General features: G+C 35.8%; 1 protein-coding gene across 1 annotated transcript; it reads left to right on the top strand.

The window, feature by feature from the left end:
* The first annotated feature begins 14,152 nt into the window (after positions 1 to 14,152).
* Positions 14,153 to 15,091, top strand: LOC116907174 (olfactory receptor 7G2-like). Its single transcript, XM_032910128.1, has one exon. It carries the CDS (start codon positions 14,153 to 14,155, stop codon positions 15,089 to 15,091), a length of 939 nt encoding a protein of 312 aa, XP_032766019.1.
* Positions 15,092 to 17,871: the final 2,780 nt, after the last annotated feature.

Genomic DNA, 17,871 nt, shown 5'->3' with positions numbered 1-17,871 from the left:
AGAAAATCAAACAAAGAGATTAAACTAACCACAGTATTTTAGTCTTCAGAAAACATAATTTTTTAGATTGTAGGATTATATGAACCTTTTGAATACAATTGTTTAGATAATAGAAATGTTTCTGTCTGGAACAGTCCCTGATGGTAAGGAAGAACAAAATAGGTTTGAATACTAGATTCAAACCTCTAAATATAATATAGACATATGATTTGTGATGGGAAAAATCACCAATAAAGTGATAAACAAATATATCCTGCAGAAGGACATATGGAATGAACAGTTGCGTACTTTGAATTAATCAATTTTTCATATATGTATGTATTTCATAGTTCCCTTGTAGTACTTACATACATGCAAATTTAAGTAATATATTAAAACTCCTGGAAAATAACCTGTAGGAATATTTTATGCTGATAATCAGTTACAATAATTAACTTTGAATATAGCAGACTAGCCTAGAATGTGCATTGTGTTGTGCTCAATATGCTCCATACTTAGCTCCATACTCATAGACTACCATACAAAGTTTTATTAATTAATCTGAAAACAAGTGATTGAGTTATTTTACAAATGTAGTAGGAATCCCTATCAATACAAATATATATATATATATATTTACCAGAGATCTGCTCAAGACTAAAGTCACTTTTCAGAATAATAGTCATATAAAATTATAACAAGGGATCATCCTTGGAAATGATATTTTAGGACAAGGGTTTGTAATTAATATAAAGAGATCAATGTTAATTTTAGCATGAATTATTTAACGAATCACAGAAAATCTTACCTTCTCAACCTTAACTAAGGAACTTTATGTTAAATAGTTTGTCTAAACAGCAACACGACTCAAGCATTACCTTGATATTGAAGAAAGAAGACATATTCCTGTAAAGAAAAGAGACTGAGTCATTACTGCTTTGCTAGAGAAAGTCATCCCAAGGAAAATCCATGTTTTGTGTCCACTGGTGTCAGAGATGTTATGTTAGTTTTCAAAGGCTAGTACTTATAGTTTCAGTATCTCCAGTAGAAAATATCCAAAACTCCTCATTAGCCCATCTCCGTTTGATGAGTTAATTTCATTAAACACAAGGGATATAGTAAAATAAAGATGGCTTTCATCTTGACTCCTGGGGCCTGATTATACTGTTCGCTTTCATTATCATGTATGTTTATCTCCATTCAAACACTTTGCATACAATGTAACATCTTAATTCTCTTAACATTTAAATTATATTTTAAAAATACATTACTTTATTGATGCACTAGATAGTGATATACTGAACAATATTTTCTATCATCCAATAAATATTATTATGTTGGAATGGATATTTTAACTATGTAGGCTGGATTATATAATATAGAACTATATACTCTTGAGCATAATTATCCTAATTTATCTTTGCATATTGATAAGCTACCAGTGTCCAATATGCTGCTGGGGAAGATATTTATCAATAACATTTTATCAAAGAACAGACTGTGAAACAAAAGTTTCTCATTTGTACATTAGTGCATTTGTACATTGAGCTACTGAACTCTGGTCTCTAGCATGTTTTCTCTCAGGAAAGTGTATCTGGTGAATTGCAATATTCAGAGATAAGGGGAGAAAGAAATAACTGTTATAGATTCTACAGTATAAATAACTGAACTCCAGTAATGATGATTTGAAATGTTTCAATTTTAGTCCCTTTGAAAGTAAGTCTTATCCCACCACTATAACTTAGCTGCAACACTTAAGGAAAAAAATCTTCACCAAAATGGAAAACACATTTATTAATGTTACTGTGTCTCATGATGAAGAGAAATATAACAGAGGAACACTCCTCCATTGTTGGTGGGATTGCAAACTGGTGCAACCTCTTTGGAGGTTCCTCAGAAAATTGGACATTCCACTACCTGAGGACCCAGCTATACCTCTCCTGGGCATATACCCAAAAGATGCTCCAACATACAGAATAGACACATGCTCCACTATCTTCATAGCAGCCTTATTTATAATAGCCAGAAGCTGGAAAGAACCCAGATGCCCTTCAACAGAGGAATGCATACACAAAATGTGGTACATCTACACAATGGAATACTACTCAGCTATCAAAAACAATGACTTTATGAAATTCATAGGCAAATAGATGGAACTGGAAAATATCATGCTGACTGGGGTAAACCAATCACAGAAAAACAAACGTTATATGCACTCATTGATAAGTAGATATTAGCCCAAATGCTAGAGTTACCCAAGATGCACAGACCACAGGAAACTCAAGAAGGATAACCAAAATGCAGATGCTTCACATCTTCTTTAAAAGAGGAACAAAAATATCCATAGGAGGCAAAGTTTGTATCAGAGACGGAAGGAATGGACATTCAGGGCCTGCCTGCCCCACATGTGACCCATACATATACAGCCACCAAACTAGATAAGATGGACGAAGCAAAGAAATGCAAGCTGACAGGAACCGGATGTTGATCTCTCCTGAGAGACACAGCCAGAATACAGCAAATATATAGGCAAATGCCATCATTAAACCACTGAATGAGAATGGGACCGCCATTGAAGAAATCTTAGAAAGGACTGAAAGAGCTTGAAAGGGCTTGAGACACCATATGAACAACAATGCCAACCAACCAGAGCTTCCAGGGACTAAGCCACTACCCAAAGACTATACATGGACTCACCTTGGGCTCCAACTTCATAGGTAGCAACTAATAGCCTAGTAAGAGCACCAGCGGAAGTGGAAGACCTTGGTCCTTCCAAGACTGAATTCCCAGTGAATGTGAATGTTGAGGAGAGGGTGGTAATGGAGGGGAGGATGGGGAGGGGAACACCGATAGAGAAGGGGAGGCGGAAGGGTTAGGGGGATGTTGGCCTGGAAACCGGGAAAGGGAATAGCAATTGAAATGTAAATAAGAAATACCCACGTTAATAAAGATGAAAAAAAAAAAGAAGAAGAAGTGCATGCTGTCAGGAACCGGATATCGATTTCTCCTGAGAGACACAGTCAGAACAGGCGAAATACGGAGGCAATAGCCAGCAGCAAACCACTGAACTGAGAACGGGACTCCAGTTGGAGGAATTAGAGAAAGGACTGAAGGAGCTGAAGGGGCTTGTGACTCCATAAGAACAACAATGCCAACCAACCAGAGCTTCCAGGGTCTAAACCACTACCCAAAGATTATACATGGACAGAGCCTGGTCTCCAACTTCATATGTAGAAGTGAATAGCCTTGTTCGGGGTACCAGTGGAAGGGGAAGCCCTTTGTCCAGCCAAGGTTGGACCACTAGTAGAGGGGTTTGTTGAGGGAGAGAGGTAAGAGGGGTGGATGGAGTGGGGAACACACATATAGAAGGGGAGGGAAAGGGGTTAGGAGGTTTGATAGACAGGAAACCGGGAAAGGGAATAACATTTGAAATATAAATAAGAAATATCCAATTTAATAAAAATGGAAGAAAAATAAATAAATAAATATCTGTGACAAGGAAAAACAAAGAAATATACTCATATGTCAGTCAAGATAGGAATGGGCAAAAAAGGTGGTACATTTACACAATGAAGTACTGCTCAGCTATCAAAAATAATGACATCATGAAACCGTTAGGCAAATTGATGGAAAATAGAAAATATAATTCTGAGTGAGGTAATGCAATCACAAAAGAACATAAACAGTATGCACTCACTGATAAGTGGATATTAGCCCAAAACTCTGAATACCCAAGATAACAATTCATAGACCACCTGAAACTCAAGAAGAAGACCAAAGTGTGGATCCTTCAGTCCTTCTTAGAAGTTGGAGCAAAATACTCACAGGAGGAAATATGGAGACAAAGTGTAAAGCAGAGACTGAAGGAAAGGCCAACCAGAGACTACCCCACCTGGTGGTGTATCCCATGTACAGTCAGCAAACCCATACACTTCTGTAGATACCAAGAAGGACATGCTGACAGGGGTCAGAATATCTGTCTCCTGAGAGGCTTTGCCAGAGCCTGACAAATACACAGTCTGATGCTTACAGCCAACCATTGGTTTGAGAACCTGGTCCCCAATGGAGGAATTAGAGAAAGGACTAAATGAGGTGAAAGAATTTACAAACCCATAGGAAGAACAACAATATCAACAAAGCAGATGCCCCAGAGCTCCCAGGGACTAAACTCCTAACCAAGAGTGAAATGAGGCTCCAGCCTTATTTCTAGCAGAGGATGGCCTTGTCAGGTCTCAGTGGAGGGAAAGGCCCTTGGTTCTATAAAGGCTAGATGCCCCAATGTTGGGGAATGCCAGGACAGGGAGGCAGGAGGAAGTGGGTGGGTGGGTGGGGGAACACTCTCATGGAAGTAGTGGGAGGGGCATGGGATGGAGTGATTCCTGAGGGGAAACCAGGAAAAGAGGTAACATTTGAAATGTGAATGGAGAAAATGTCTAATAAAGTAAAAGAAAAATTATACATAAAATAAAAGGTTAAAACATGTGACCAAGAGGATATAAATATAGAAAATGTCTTAGTAAGTAAAAGTATGTGTTTGAAGACAAAATATGTGAGTTCTGATTAAGTTCCTTAATATATGAAAATTATAACTATTAAAGACATATTGTATTAATAATTCTAAGTACAATATAAATAATAACATGAGGTGGCTAGCACTTGCCCCAGTTTCCCCTTGCTCTCTCTTGCCCCTTTGTCCCTTCTCTCCCCATTCCTCTCACCCCTTCTCTCTACATGCTCATGTCAGGCTCTCCTCCCTCCTCCTCCCTCCTCCCCACCTCCTCCATTTCTCCTCTCTCCTCTCTCTCTCTCTCTCTCTCTCTCTCTATTACTCCCCCTTGTCTCCGCCATTCCAATAAACCTCCTCCACATGGAAAAAGAAAACATGAATTTCTGTTCAGAAATGTCTTGTTGTTAAAATATTATATAGGAATTAAAACAAAGTAACTGTAGATGGCATTCTGTGTGTTAAATAAGTAGAATTGGAAGCTCATACTAACATAGAGACTAAAGATAGTGTTATTTTGCAGTAATAAGTTTCAGTTGTTTTTTATGAGACACAAGCTATTGATACTGAAACCAGAATTTTCTGATTTGTAAAATTCCTCTTGTAATAGACTTCTGAATGATGAGTTAAAATTATGCACCCCATACCTAAAAGTAATTGTTTTGTTTGATGTTCGTGTACACGTCTGTACTTGTGTGAATGTGTGTGGGTGTACTGTGTGTGGGTGTACGTGTGTGTATATGTGTGTGTTTGAATATGTGTGTGTGTGTGTGTGTGTGTGTGTGTGTACAGGTTCACATATGTTTAGACTCAAAAGGAAGACAGCAGACAATCCTGTGATGCCCCCTTAGATCCTTAGATACCATCCACCTTATATTTTGAGACAAGACAAATAGGCTAGGCTACATTGGTTGTAGAGTTCTAGACATCATACTTCTCCTGACTTCCCATTGCTGGGATTCAAAGCAAAGACATAACATATGGAATTTTTATTTTGTTTTATAATGGAGTCTTAAACTCTTTACCTACAAATCAAGCAATTTTCTTTATCATTATTATTATTATTATTATTATTATTATTATTATTTGTAGTAGTAGTAGTAGTGTTAGTATTAGTGTTAGTATTATTGGTATTATTATTAATACTTTTATTTTTTTACTGTCCAACTGTTGGCCTCATACTGTCCCCCTCCCACAGTGCCTGATCCCATTCCTCCTCCTCTTGTCTCTAAGAGGATGTTCTCCCCACAATCACCAGGACTTCCCACACCTTGGAACCTCAAGTATCTTAAGGGTTAGGAGCATCTTTTCCCACTGAAGCCAGTCCAGTCAATCCTCTACTATATATGTGTCCAGGATCTCAGACCAGCTCATGTATGCTGTTTGGTTGGTGGCTCAGTCTCTGAGATTTCTTAGGAGTCTGGGTTAGTTGAGACTGGTGTACTTCCTCTGGAGTCACCAACCTCCACAACTTCTTTCAGTCTTTCCCTAATTTAACCACAGGGTTCCCCGACTTCTGTCCAATAATTGGGTTAAGAGTCTGTATCTCCCTTAGTCGCCTGCTTGTTGAATTTCTCAGAGGACCTCAATGCTAGGCTCCGGTTTGTAAGCATGCCATAGCATCAATAACATTCTCAGGCCTTGGATTCACCCCTAAAGATGGGTCCCAAGTTGGGATGGTCACTTTTCTCAGCCTCTTTTGCGTTTTTGTCCCTGCAGTTCTTTTAGACAGGAACAGTTCTGAGTTCCCTCTCCCCATTTTTGGACAATTAACGTCCCTCTCTTTGAGTCTTGACAGACTCTCTCTTCCCCAAGCCTTTGGTACTTTCTAGAGGGTCCCTGCATGTCCCAACCTCTGAAGTTGTATATTTTCATTCATTCTGCTAGCCCTTGGGGCTCCTATTCTGCCTCTTCGTACCTGTTAAAGTTTTGTTTTCCCTTTCCGCTCCCTTCTCCCACACAGGTTGTTCCTTAATTCTACCTCCCATGATTATTTTTTTCTCCCTCCAAAGTGGGATTGAAGCATTCTCAGTTGGACCCTTTGGCTTATTAACCTTCTTGATTTTTTAGACTATATCTTAAGTATTCTGTACTTTTTCAGCTAATATCCGCTTATTAGTGAGTACAAGTCCTTTGGGTCTGAGTTACCTCCCTCATGATAATATCTTCTAGTTCCTTCCATTTTCTGCAAATCTCATGATGTCTCATTCTTAATAGCTGAATAGTATTCCATTGTGTAAATGAACCACATTTTCTGAATCCATTCTTTATGAAACAACTGGATTCTTTCCAAATAAGCTCTTCACTAACAAAAAAATTATTTAAAAATATGAATTTAATTTTAAGTCATATGAAAGCAGTAACTACATGGTTCTAAACATGAGGTCACTTAATAGCTAAATGTCTGATATGAACAGAATCTTGAATACTGCACATTCCTTTCTACCTATTACAATGTGCTTCTTAAGACAGCTAAAAATAATTATTCCCTGCAGCCAACCATTGGACAGAACATGGGGCTCCCAATGGAGGAGGTAGAGAAGGAGCTGAAGGGGTTTGCAAACCATAGGAAGAACAACAATATCAACCAACTGGACCTTCCGGAGCTCCCAGAGACTAAACCAGCAAGCAAAGATTACATATGGAGGGACCCATAGCTCCAATTGCATATGTAGCAGAGGATGGTCTTGCTGGACATCAATGGGAAGAGAGGCCCTTGGTCGTGGGAATGCTTGATTCTCCAGTATAGAATAATGCCAGGGCACAGAGCCAGGAGTGGGTGGGAGGTTGGGAGAGCACCTTTCTAAAGCCAGAAGGAGAGAGGATGGGATAAGTAGTTTCAGAGGAGAACCTGGGAAAAAGGATAACATATGAAATATACATAAAGAAAATATCCAATAAAAATATTATTGAACAAGTAACTAAGGATTGGCTTCATTGCAATCTGTTCTGTTAAGAAGGTTGGAGATTTAAATACTTGCCAAACATAGCAGAGTTAGACAAACAACAGAAGTAGGTTTGAAGTTAATGGACAATTTAGTTAGAAACTATATCACCTAGTCATTTGGAAATAGCATATTGGAGGATGAGTAAGATATTCAGCATCTCCATTAATTTAAATTGATTGTAGAAACCTAACATGCAAACCAATCAGACAATCACAGGAAATAAATATGAGTAAGAATTATCCTACTTTCTAAATCAGGAATACAGATGCTCAATAGAAGGGTCACAAGGTAAATTACTGACGACACAACATGCACAACTGAAAAGTAGGAGTGGTCCACAGCAAAACCAGTGCAATATAGTAATGGCAGCAGTGAGAGGAAAGACTAACAGATTTAAATGGCTTCATATATTCATTCTATTAATTCGGTCCTTAAAAATAGAGGAGGCAACTTGAATAGAGTAGAAAAGTATATCAGAGGAAGAAACTTCAAAAAACTAAATATATCTCAATGATATTCATGAAAATCTTAGAACACGCAAGCTTGATACTTGTGAAACCTCATAAAAAAAGTGTGGATTCCAGTAAGAGCAGAAGAATAGCAGTAGCACCATCAGAATGTAGACTAAGATATGCATACTGCTAATGAGAAAAGAGAGTACAGCCAATAGGACACAGAAGCAAGTGTTCGTGTTGATTGTATACCTCAGTGGGTGACAAATGGCTACATAGATAACAGGCCATTACTGCAAGGAGACCATTTTTATATGTTATCACATATCCATGCAGGCCTTATTAGGTGCTGTTCTTAGGCAGGTTCCTCAGTACCAAAGAACAGGGCAGAGGAATTCACATCCCTAGGCTAAGAGAAATTGAGGGTAGGGTTATAATATATATTACACTAGGGAAATGCTATGTAACCCATAATTTAGAGACTCTTGCCCAAGTATGATCAAAGATAAGCGCCTGTGCAGGCACATGGATGGGCTAGTCATATCAGAAGAGCAAGTGGCATCAGCTAACAAATATGTGGAAAATTTGGCACCAATCCTTTGTGTGTTTTCAAGATTGAAGAAAAAGTGTAGATGAAGTTTCACAGCTTATAAACAGCATAGCAGGTTATGCCAACCAAACGTCCCTACCTCTCCTGGTAAGTGATTGTCAGTTCAAGTCTGTCTACTGTGTGAAGTTTTATCTCTGTCCTTCCTCACCTACCAAAGGAACATGTATCTACACACATGGCTACTTGGGGTTAGGTGGTTGGCTTAACGTATATGAAATAGTTAAGAGTCCATCCAGCAAAGACGTATGCTTTAAAATATTAAAAGGTCTCTGTATAAGTATTTGGGGAACTAGTTCATTAAGAAATGTGTATCACTGTATTAATTTCCAATATTAATTATTAAACAGAGAATGTTAATAATAATTTTAAAAATGGCATCCAAAATACAGAAACCAGAATCCAAGCTTACATCTGAGAAGGCCTGCATGAAATCAATAAAATGTCAAGCTAGCTGAATCATCACCATTTGTTAAAAGTGCTGTCTTTCTGCTACTGTATAATTTTAGCTCCTTTGTCAAAGATCAAGTGACATTATGTATGTGGGTCAATTTCTTGGCCTTCAATTCTATTCCATTGCTATACCTGTCTGTCTCTGTACTAATACCATGCAGTTTTTATCATGATTGCCTGTAATCCAGTTTGAGGACAGGGATAGTGATTCCCCCAGAAGTTCTTATATTGTTGAGAAATAAAAATCCAGAAGAGCCTAGTGAGAGGTCATGCAGACTCTAAGAGTACACAAATGCCAGTCCAGGCTACTATACCCAACAAATTTCTCAATTAACATAGACAGAGAAACCAAAACATTCTAGGACAAACCCAAATTCAAACAGTATCTATCAATCAATCCAGTATTACAAAAGTTTCTAGAAGAAAATCCCCAATACAAGGAGGGTATCAACACCAATGAAAAGAGAAGATATTAATCATCTCACAACAAAAGCAAAAAAGGACAACCACATGTGCATAGTACTACCTATAAAAACAAACATAACAGGAACTAACAGTCATCTGTCTTTAACATTTCCCAATATTAATGGACTCAACTCACAAATAGAAATATATAAACTAACAGACAGGATATGCAAACAGGATCTAGAATTTTTCTGCATAAAAGAATCACACCTCACTAAAAAATACACTATCTCAGAGTGAAAGGCTAGGAAAAAATTTCCAAGCAAATGGTCCCAAGAAACAAGTTGGGGCTTCCATCCTAATATCCAGTAAAATAGATTTTCAACCAAAATTACAAGCGAAATGAGGAAGGATGCTTCATACTCATCAAAGGAAATATTCACTAAGAGAAAAATCTTAATTCACACCATTTATGACCCAAATGCAAGGACACCCACATTAATAAAGGAAACCTTACTAAGGCTCAAAACACACATTGAACCCTAAACAATTATAGTGGGAGGCTTTAACATCCCACTCCCACTAATGGACAAGTCATTGAAACAGAATTAAACAGAAATACAGTGAAACTAGCAGAAGTTATGAAGTGCATGGATTTAACAGATATCTACAGAACATTTCATCCTAAAACAAAAGAATACAACTTCTTCTCATTATTTCATGGTACCTTCTCCAAAATCCATCATATAATTGCTCACAAAACAACCCTCAACTGATACAAGAAGATTGAAATAATTCCATAAACCGTATCAGATCACCATGATCTAAGGCTGGTCTTAAAAAGAAAGCCCACATACAAATGGAAACTAAACAACTCTCTACTCAATGATAACGTGGTTAGGAAAGAAATTAATGAAATTCTGAAATTCAGAGAAGATATAGACACAACATACACAAACTTATGGGACACAATGAAAGTAGAGGAAAATTCATAGTACTAAGTGCCATGGTAAAAAAAAAAAAAAAAAAAAAAAACAAAAAAAAAAAAAAAAAAACAAAAAAAAAAAAACAACTGGAGATATCTTACAATAGAAACTCAACAGCATATGTGAGAGCTCTAGGACCAAAAGAAGCAAACACCCAAGAGGAGTAAGCTTCAGGAAATAGTCAAAATAGGACCAAAATCAACCAAATACAAAGAGAACAATACAAAGAATCAACAAAACTAAAAGCTGTTTTTTTGGGAGAATAAATAAGATAGAAAATCCCCTAGCCAAAGCAACTAAAGGGTCTAGACACAGTATCTTAATAAACAAAATCAACAATAGAAATGGAGGAAATTCAAAAAATCATCAGATTCTACTACAAAAGCCAGTACTCAACAAAACCAGAAAATCTAGATGAAATGTGTGGTTTTCCAGACCGATACCATATTCCAAAGTTAAATTAAGAGCAGATAAACTATTTAAACAGATCGATATCCTATAAGGAAGGAGAAGTAATTAAAAACCTCTGAGCCAGACAGATTTAATGGAGAATTCTACCACACTGTCAATGAAACCTAATACCAATATTCCTGAAACTATTCCATCAAATAGAAACAGAAGGAACACTGTATAATTTATTCTATTAAGCCACAATTACTCAGATACCTAATCCCCACAAGGATACAATTGAAAAAGAGAACTTCAGACCAATTTTGCTTAGGAATATCGATACAAAAATACTTAATAAAATTCTTGCAAACCAGATCCAAGAACATATCAAAGCCATCATCCACTATGATCAAATGGACTTCATCCCAGGAATGCAAGGTTGGCTAAATACAAGAATATCCATTAATGTAATCCACTATACAAACAAACTCAAAGGAAAAAAATCACATGATCATTTCTTTAGATGCAGAAAAAATATTTGACAAAATACAATAACCCTTCATGTTAAAAGTACTGGAGAGATCAGGAATTCAAGGCCCATACATAAATAAAATAAAAACAATTTACTGAAAACCAACAGCCAATATCAAATTAGATGGGGAGATACTTAAAGAAAACCCACTACAATCGGGAGTTTAGTGGTCTGGTGGGTTGGGTGTTGGGGTAGGAACATCCTAGTTAGACAGGAGGGTTGGGAGGAGGTTTGGAACTGGGAGTGGGGGGGGGATGCTAGGCAGCCTATTCAGTGCTCACTTTTACTGAGTCTGTAGAGACATCGCCTACTGATGGACACCATATCAGAAAAGGCACAGTTGATTGCTCTCACTCAGAACACTCCATATAGCTGACAGACACAGGTGCAACATTCATACTCACTGAAAATTTGCTTTTTTAATAGCTCATACCCATCGTGTCTTATAGGAAAAAAGAGGCTGCTTTATCACCAATGCTCCCATTGTCAATGGACACCAAACAGCAAGACACTTGTGGGCCCTCCAGCTCCCAGCAGAAACAGCCATAATACACTTCCTCCATGGACCAAGGTCCTTGGGAAATGCCAGGGTTATATTAATGTCCCAGGGACTGGCCTCCAGCTCTACAGTATCCATGGAATACCTTTTCTTTCTGACATCCTCCAATAAGCCTTTTTATCAACAGAAAGAAACAGGAATTCTTAAATTAAGGGGCAACAACTGATGGCTCTATGTGAATAACCCCCTCCCATTTCTGGCATCCACTAAACACCTCACTGATTTAAAGGTGGCTTTATTTTTTTCTGAAACCAGAAATTATCTCTTCAGACTATTATATTTTATCATTTCACTTTCATTTAGTGCAACGAATTACATCCCTGCATTTTTTCTTGATAACAAAATGTGTCTTCAAAACCAGATGACACAGTGCAAATTTGTACATTTCCTACAATTTCTATTTTGATTCTTTCTCCCAATTCTGCAAAATACAATACCCCTTATATTTTCAAATCCATTAGAGTGTTTTGAATTTTATATTTGTTTAATTTTCTAAAACATGATCAGTTTTGTAAAATGCAGTATGAAAAGCTGGGAACAATATACACTTTGAGGATATTTTTGTTAAGTGAATTCAAACCTCAAGTTGGTTTGCTTGTTTTCCCTGGATTACTTACAATTTATGAAATATTTTTGACTAAAGCTAGTGACTATTACTTTGTTAGGTTAAGAGTTGACTCTGACCTTTTTGTTAATGCTACAAGAGGTATTTTCAAGTATATACAATTTAATATGATGTTATAAATGGATAATCCCCATTTAATATTAATACATATCACCTTAAACCAAATTTTCTCATAATTTTTATAATGGATAAATATTGAACTTTAACATCATATATATATATATATATATATGTGTGTGTGTGTGTGTGTGTGTGTGTGTATCTCTTATTTATGTTAAATGTAACTCAAGACCTAAATACTAAGAGTGAATTATCAATTTGTATCTAATTATGTAATGTAAATTATGTTATCAAATGAAAAATAAAATTAAAAAAAATAATTTTAGCTGTCATGTAAGATGCTAGACTATAGTTAACCCAATTGTTCTGTTCAAGCGTCTCAGTGATAATGTGATTATAGTCACCTATCTGGAATTCATTCCATTAAATATGTATAAATTTTTGCATTTATAAGCTAAAACACAGTATCCAAAGTTTATGTGTTGTTGTTAAAGAAGATATAAAAATCAAACTTGAAGATCAAAGTATGCTAATGAATATGAGCACAAAAGCCACAGAGCAGAACATGGATGGGTCCTATCTGATTCTGTTTTAGTTCATCACATAAAGCAAATATTTCATCAGGCAGGTTTTCTCCTTGAGGATTTGTGCTGCCCTTCAATCAATTTATGGTAACGAGTATTCTAATAGATACATTTATTCATAAAACCCTGGGGGCAACAGAGACTGTAAATATCAAACTAAGATCACCATACAACAGTCTTTCTCAGGTAAGTAGCCAGCACAGCTCCCTCTGAGCTCACACATCATGACTCCATTACTGTATACCAGTTCTTTCCAAGATTAGTTTATTGTGAAGTGTGTTTTACATTAGGGAAAGAACTGGTGTTGTTTAATCATAATGACACCTTATCACTCTGCAGGGCTTTGACTTAACTATTTGCATGTGTATCTATACTTTAATGTTAGTCATTCAGTGGTTATAAGATAAGGACACAAAAAGGCTGAATAGAATGTATAATTTGGCATGGGAAAGGCAAAAGTAAACCACAATGCAAGTATTAAAGTCATCTTGGGTAACCAGATATATTTTAAATCAATGATTGTTCTTTTATGACTCACTATTAATTCTTAAATAGGATAATTCATGGTGTGCTGCTATATTATTAATGAAGACACTGAAGCAGCTCAGAGAATTCCATGTATACTTTTATTACAAATGAACCACCATTGAACTCAGAGGTGATTAATTAGAAATTTGATTCTGTATTGATTCTGTTAGTTTATATTGTGTGTAATGTTCTTTGTGGTTTCCCAATGATTATGCTTCCATAAATTTATTTTCCATGAAGCATCTACATATAACATATCAAGTGTTTTTGTTCATTAATATAATGTGGTACAAGAGAAGGTATGTAGTAAGGAAAAAAATAATATATGAAAAGGGTGGACAGAGGGAAAATTTAAGAGATAGAAATTGCACAAAGGTAGGAGAGAGAAACAAGTGGAAACACACACACAAATGGATAGAGGGTGGAAGTGGCAAAACAGAGTGAAATGGATGTTTACTTCATGGAGCATGTCTTTAATTTTTAAATGATGGACATTTTTTCTATACAATTAACTCCCTTATTTTTCAGAATCTGAAAGTCATGGGATTCATTAACCAAACAATTCCCTCTGACTTTCTCCTTCTGGGCCTTTCAAGTGACCCTGAATTACAGCCTGTCATGTTCGGACTTTTTCTCTTTATATACCTGGTAACAGTGATTGGAAACATGTTCATAATATTGGCCATAAATTTAGATTCCCATCTCCATACTCCCATGTACTTCTTTATCTCCAACCTCTCCTTGACTGATATCTGCACAAGTACCACAACAATACCAAAGATGCTTGTGAATATGCAAGAACAGAATCTAAGCATAACTTTTGCAGGATGCCTCACTCAGGCTTGCTTTGCCATGCTATTCGTTAGTCTGGAGTGCTGCCTTCTTGCAGCAATGGCATATGATCGCTATGTGGCCATTTGCTACCCCTTGAGATACACAGTCATCATGAATTGGTATCTCTGTCGTCTAGTCATCCTAGTCTCCCTGCTCAGTAGCACTGCTAATTCGTTACTCCTCAGTCTCATGATGTTGTGGCTGTCCTTCTGCAAAAACTTGGAAATCCCACACTTCTTTTGTGAAATTACACAGGTCGTTAAGTTAGCCTGTTCTGACACATCCATCAACATTATATTGATATATATTGCAAGTTTCACATTTGGTGGCATTACTTTTTCTGGAATCATTTTCTCTTACATTGAAATTGTCTCCTCTGTTTTGAAAATACCATCTGTGAAAGGAAGATATAAAGCCTTTTCTACCTGTGGGTCTCATCTCTCAGTCATAACTTTATTCTATGGGACAGGTTTAAGTGTGTGCATCAGCTCATCAGTAACTGATTCTCCCAGGATGACTGCAATGGCATCAGTTATGTATACTGTGGTGACTCAGATGCTGAACCCCTTCATTTACAGCTTGAGGAATAAAGATATGAAGGGAGCCTTGACGAAAGTCATAGGTAGAATGATTTCCCTTTCATAAATATGTTATCTTCTTTGGATAAATCCTATAGTTTATTCAGTCTGACAAGATTCCAGGAATCTCCAAATGTCTCACCATTCCTTTACTAATCCTTCTAAATTCAGTGTGTGACATAAAGTCAGGTTGTCTTTATTATATTTCTATGTTTACTTATTGTGGACAAATTGTCACAATTATGTTATTGGTTTCTTTTCTGTTATAAAATCAGTGATATAATATTTGACTATGGGTCAATGTCTGTGTATTATATAAAGGTGAACCATACATGTGTATTTGTACATATGCATACATTAATATTTATATGTAGACATATATAGCAAAAAGATGGGATATTAATCTTATTGATATATGTATATTAATATATGCAACTAGACAATATACATGGTTGGGAACTACAAGAAAGCATTTCAACATATGCAGAAAACATGTAATGATAAGATCATGGCAATTAGGCAAAATGCTACTTCCAACATTTATGATTAATTTCAATGGAAAACACTGAATGAAATTTATTTGAATTTATGTTGTTCATTTTTGTCAACCATAGTACATTAAAAGTTAGTTCATTCCTCCAGATATAATGTATACTTGTCCTTTCTCTGTTTATTTGTCTCATATATCTTTCCAATTTTGTCAGAATTAATATTGTATTATCAGCTGTGAAATTATCATTGCCTTTCAAATATACATAAGAGAAAATGGCGTTTCTCATTCTGTGCCTGACTATTTTCACTTAACAAAATAGCATCTAGTTTAAATAATTTTACCTAAAATGATAATAATTTATGTTTATGGTAGAATAGAATTCTGTTGTGTTTACATACCATTTTCCCTTTATACATATATACATGTATTATTGTTTAAAATTAATTTCTTATGTGAACTGTTGACAGTATTGGTTCAATTGGATAAAAATGAATATACAACTACTAAATATTTGTCTTTATACATTTATATTGGCCCCGATTTCAGATGTAGTTCTATAAAACTTTACTTGTTTCAATAACTTTTAAAAGAACCTCATACTGACCTCTTAATCAATGTAGCAAATTGCTCAGTTACAATTTATGAAAGATAAGTTGCTCTGTGAATAAATACCATTTTTACTGGCTGATAACTGATGCTGTAATTTTAACTCAGATAGTATATCAATGAGATTTCACTGGTAGAATGGCATTGAACCATTTTTCAAATGGATTTATCATTTGTATGTATTATTTTGTGGAAAGCATATTCAGTTCCTTTGCTTATTACTTAACTGGATTGTTTGAAATTTACCTTCCTTTTGAATTATTTTTTATTTTATACTATTTTATGGATCTGTATCAATTGAATGGAATAAAGGTGAACTTAAAAGTTACTGAGAATATTTTCAAACCTATTAAATGACTTATGCCTCATCCATTAAGAGCAGGTCAATAGCAATGTCAGGTGATGCTCCAAGAGCTGGAGAAACTAAGATTTTTGAACCCAACATGTTCATTGCTGAAATCATCATATCTAAATCATATTCTTCTGAAGAAACAACAAAGTCAATTTAATCAGTTTTATTTCTAAAAGAACGGAATTGAAGTTTGTCTCAGTAATTTTATATTAATAAGAGATACTTGGAGTTTTCAGGAAGAACATATTAGGATCTAATATTAAAAAATGCATTGTCTAACATATTCAAACACAAAGAATTTTGACTTTTTAAGCCAGAGCCAAGAATTTGTGAAAGAGCAGTATTATTGCAAGTAATCTACAGCTTTATCTACAGTATGTGTTACAGTAATACAATAGCAATCTTATATTGATTTGTCCATTTTGAAACTTCTTGTCCTTGATAATATATGAGATTTTAAACTCAATTCCTTATCACAACTGACCACTGTTCATTTGAGATGCAAAAAAAGAAGTAGAAGAAATGATAGGTCTCACAGAGCTTGGAACACCAACTCAGGGTTCATACAGGAGCTAGACCTAGACTATGTACACTTTTGAAACCAATGTGCACCTTGGTTTTCATGTGTTTGTCCTAACAAGTAGATTAAGGCTTTCTCAGTCTCTATTCCTTGGCATGGGATCCCCTTCCCTACTACTTGGACTGCTTGGTTGTGAAACCTGCTGGGACCAGATGGCCCACTGTGGAATGGTACCCAAGGGAAGGCTCTATTACTCTGAGGAGAAGTAAGTAGGGCAATTGAGGGAGGGGGTTTATAATAGTGGGACTAGGAAGAAAGGATGGGGACTGCGATTGCCACATAAGTGAATTTTAAATGCACACACACACACACACACACACACACATATATATATATATATATATATATATATATCTCTATATATATATATATATATATATATATATATAATATATATATATAATTTACATAAACCAAGTCCTGGGATTCATTCTTTAAAAACCTGGTGACATAGTATTTTCAAAGATACTATTTATATTATGTGTTGTTTAGGAACTGGAACTATCTTATCCCCATCACTATAGGTCTGGGAAATAAAGAGCTGAGAAAGATTAACCACCGAATAGTGAACCAGATGGGGAAGGAAGAAACAGGAGGACCACAGTAACAGTGTTGGGAGAGGACTGTAACTGATTATGTCATTCAAAGTCTACAGTCTTCCCAGAAGTGACTGTAGAAGTGCAGGCAAATGTAGTTTGTTGAAACATTACTCATTTGAAATATTTGAGATGTTTGTACTGATTTTTATTTAAATATTGATGGAGAGAATGTGTTTATAATAATTAATAATGGATCAAACAATACATTACACAAGAA

Source organism: Rattus rattus, chromosome 8 (assembly GCF_011064425.1).
Source record: "Rattus rattus isolate New Zealand chromosome 8, Rrattus_CSIRO_v1, whole genome shotgun sequence".
Classification (NCBI taxonomy): Eukaryota; Metazoa; Chordata; class Mammalia; order Rodentia; family Muridae; genus Rattus; species Rattus rattus.
The sequence above is the reverse complement of the archived record's forward strand: the minus strand, read 5'-3'. Positions and strand labels throughout refer to the sequence as shown.

Bases quoted from the DNA above. Each gene is read 5' to 3' on its own strand.
- LOC116907174 (XM_032910128.1), top strand. From the start codon at position 14,153: ATGGGATTCATTAACCAAACAATTCCCTCTGACTTTCTCCTTCTGGGC.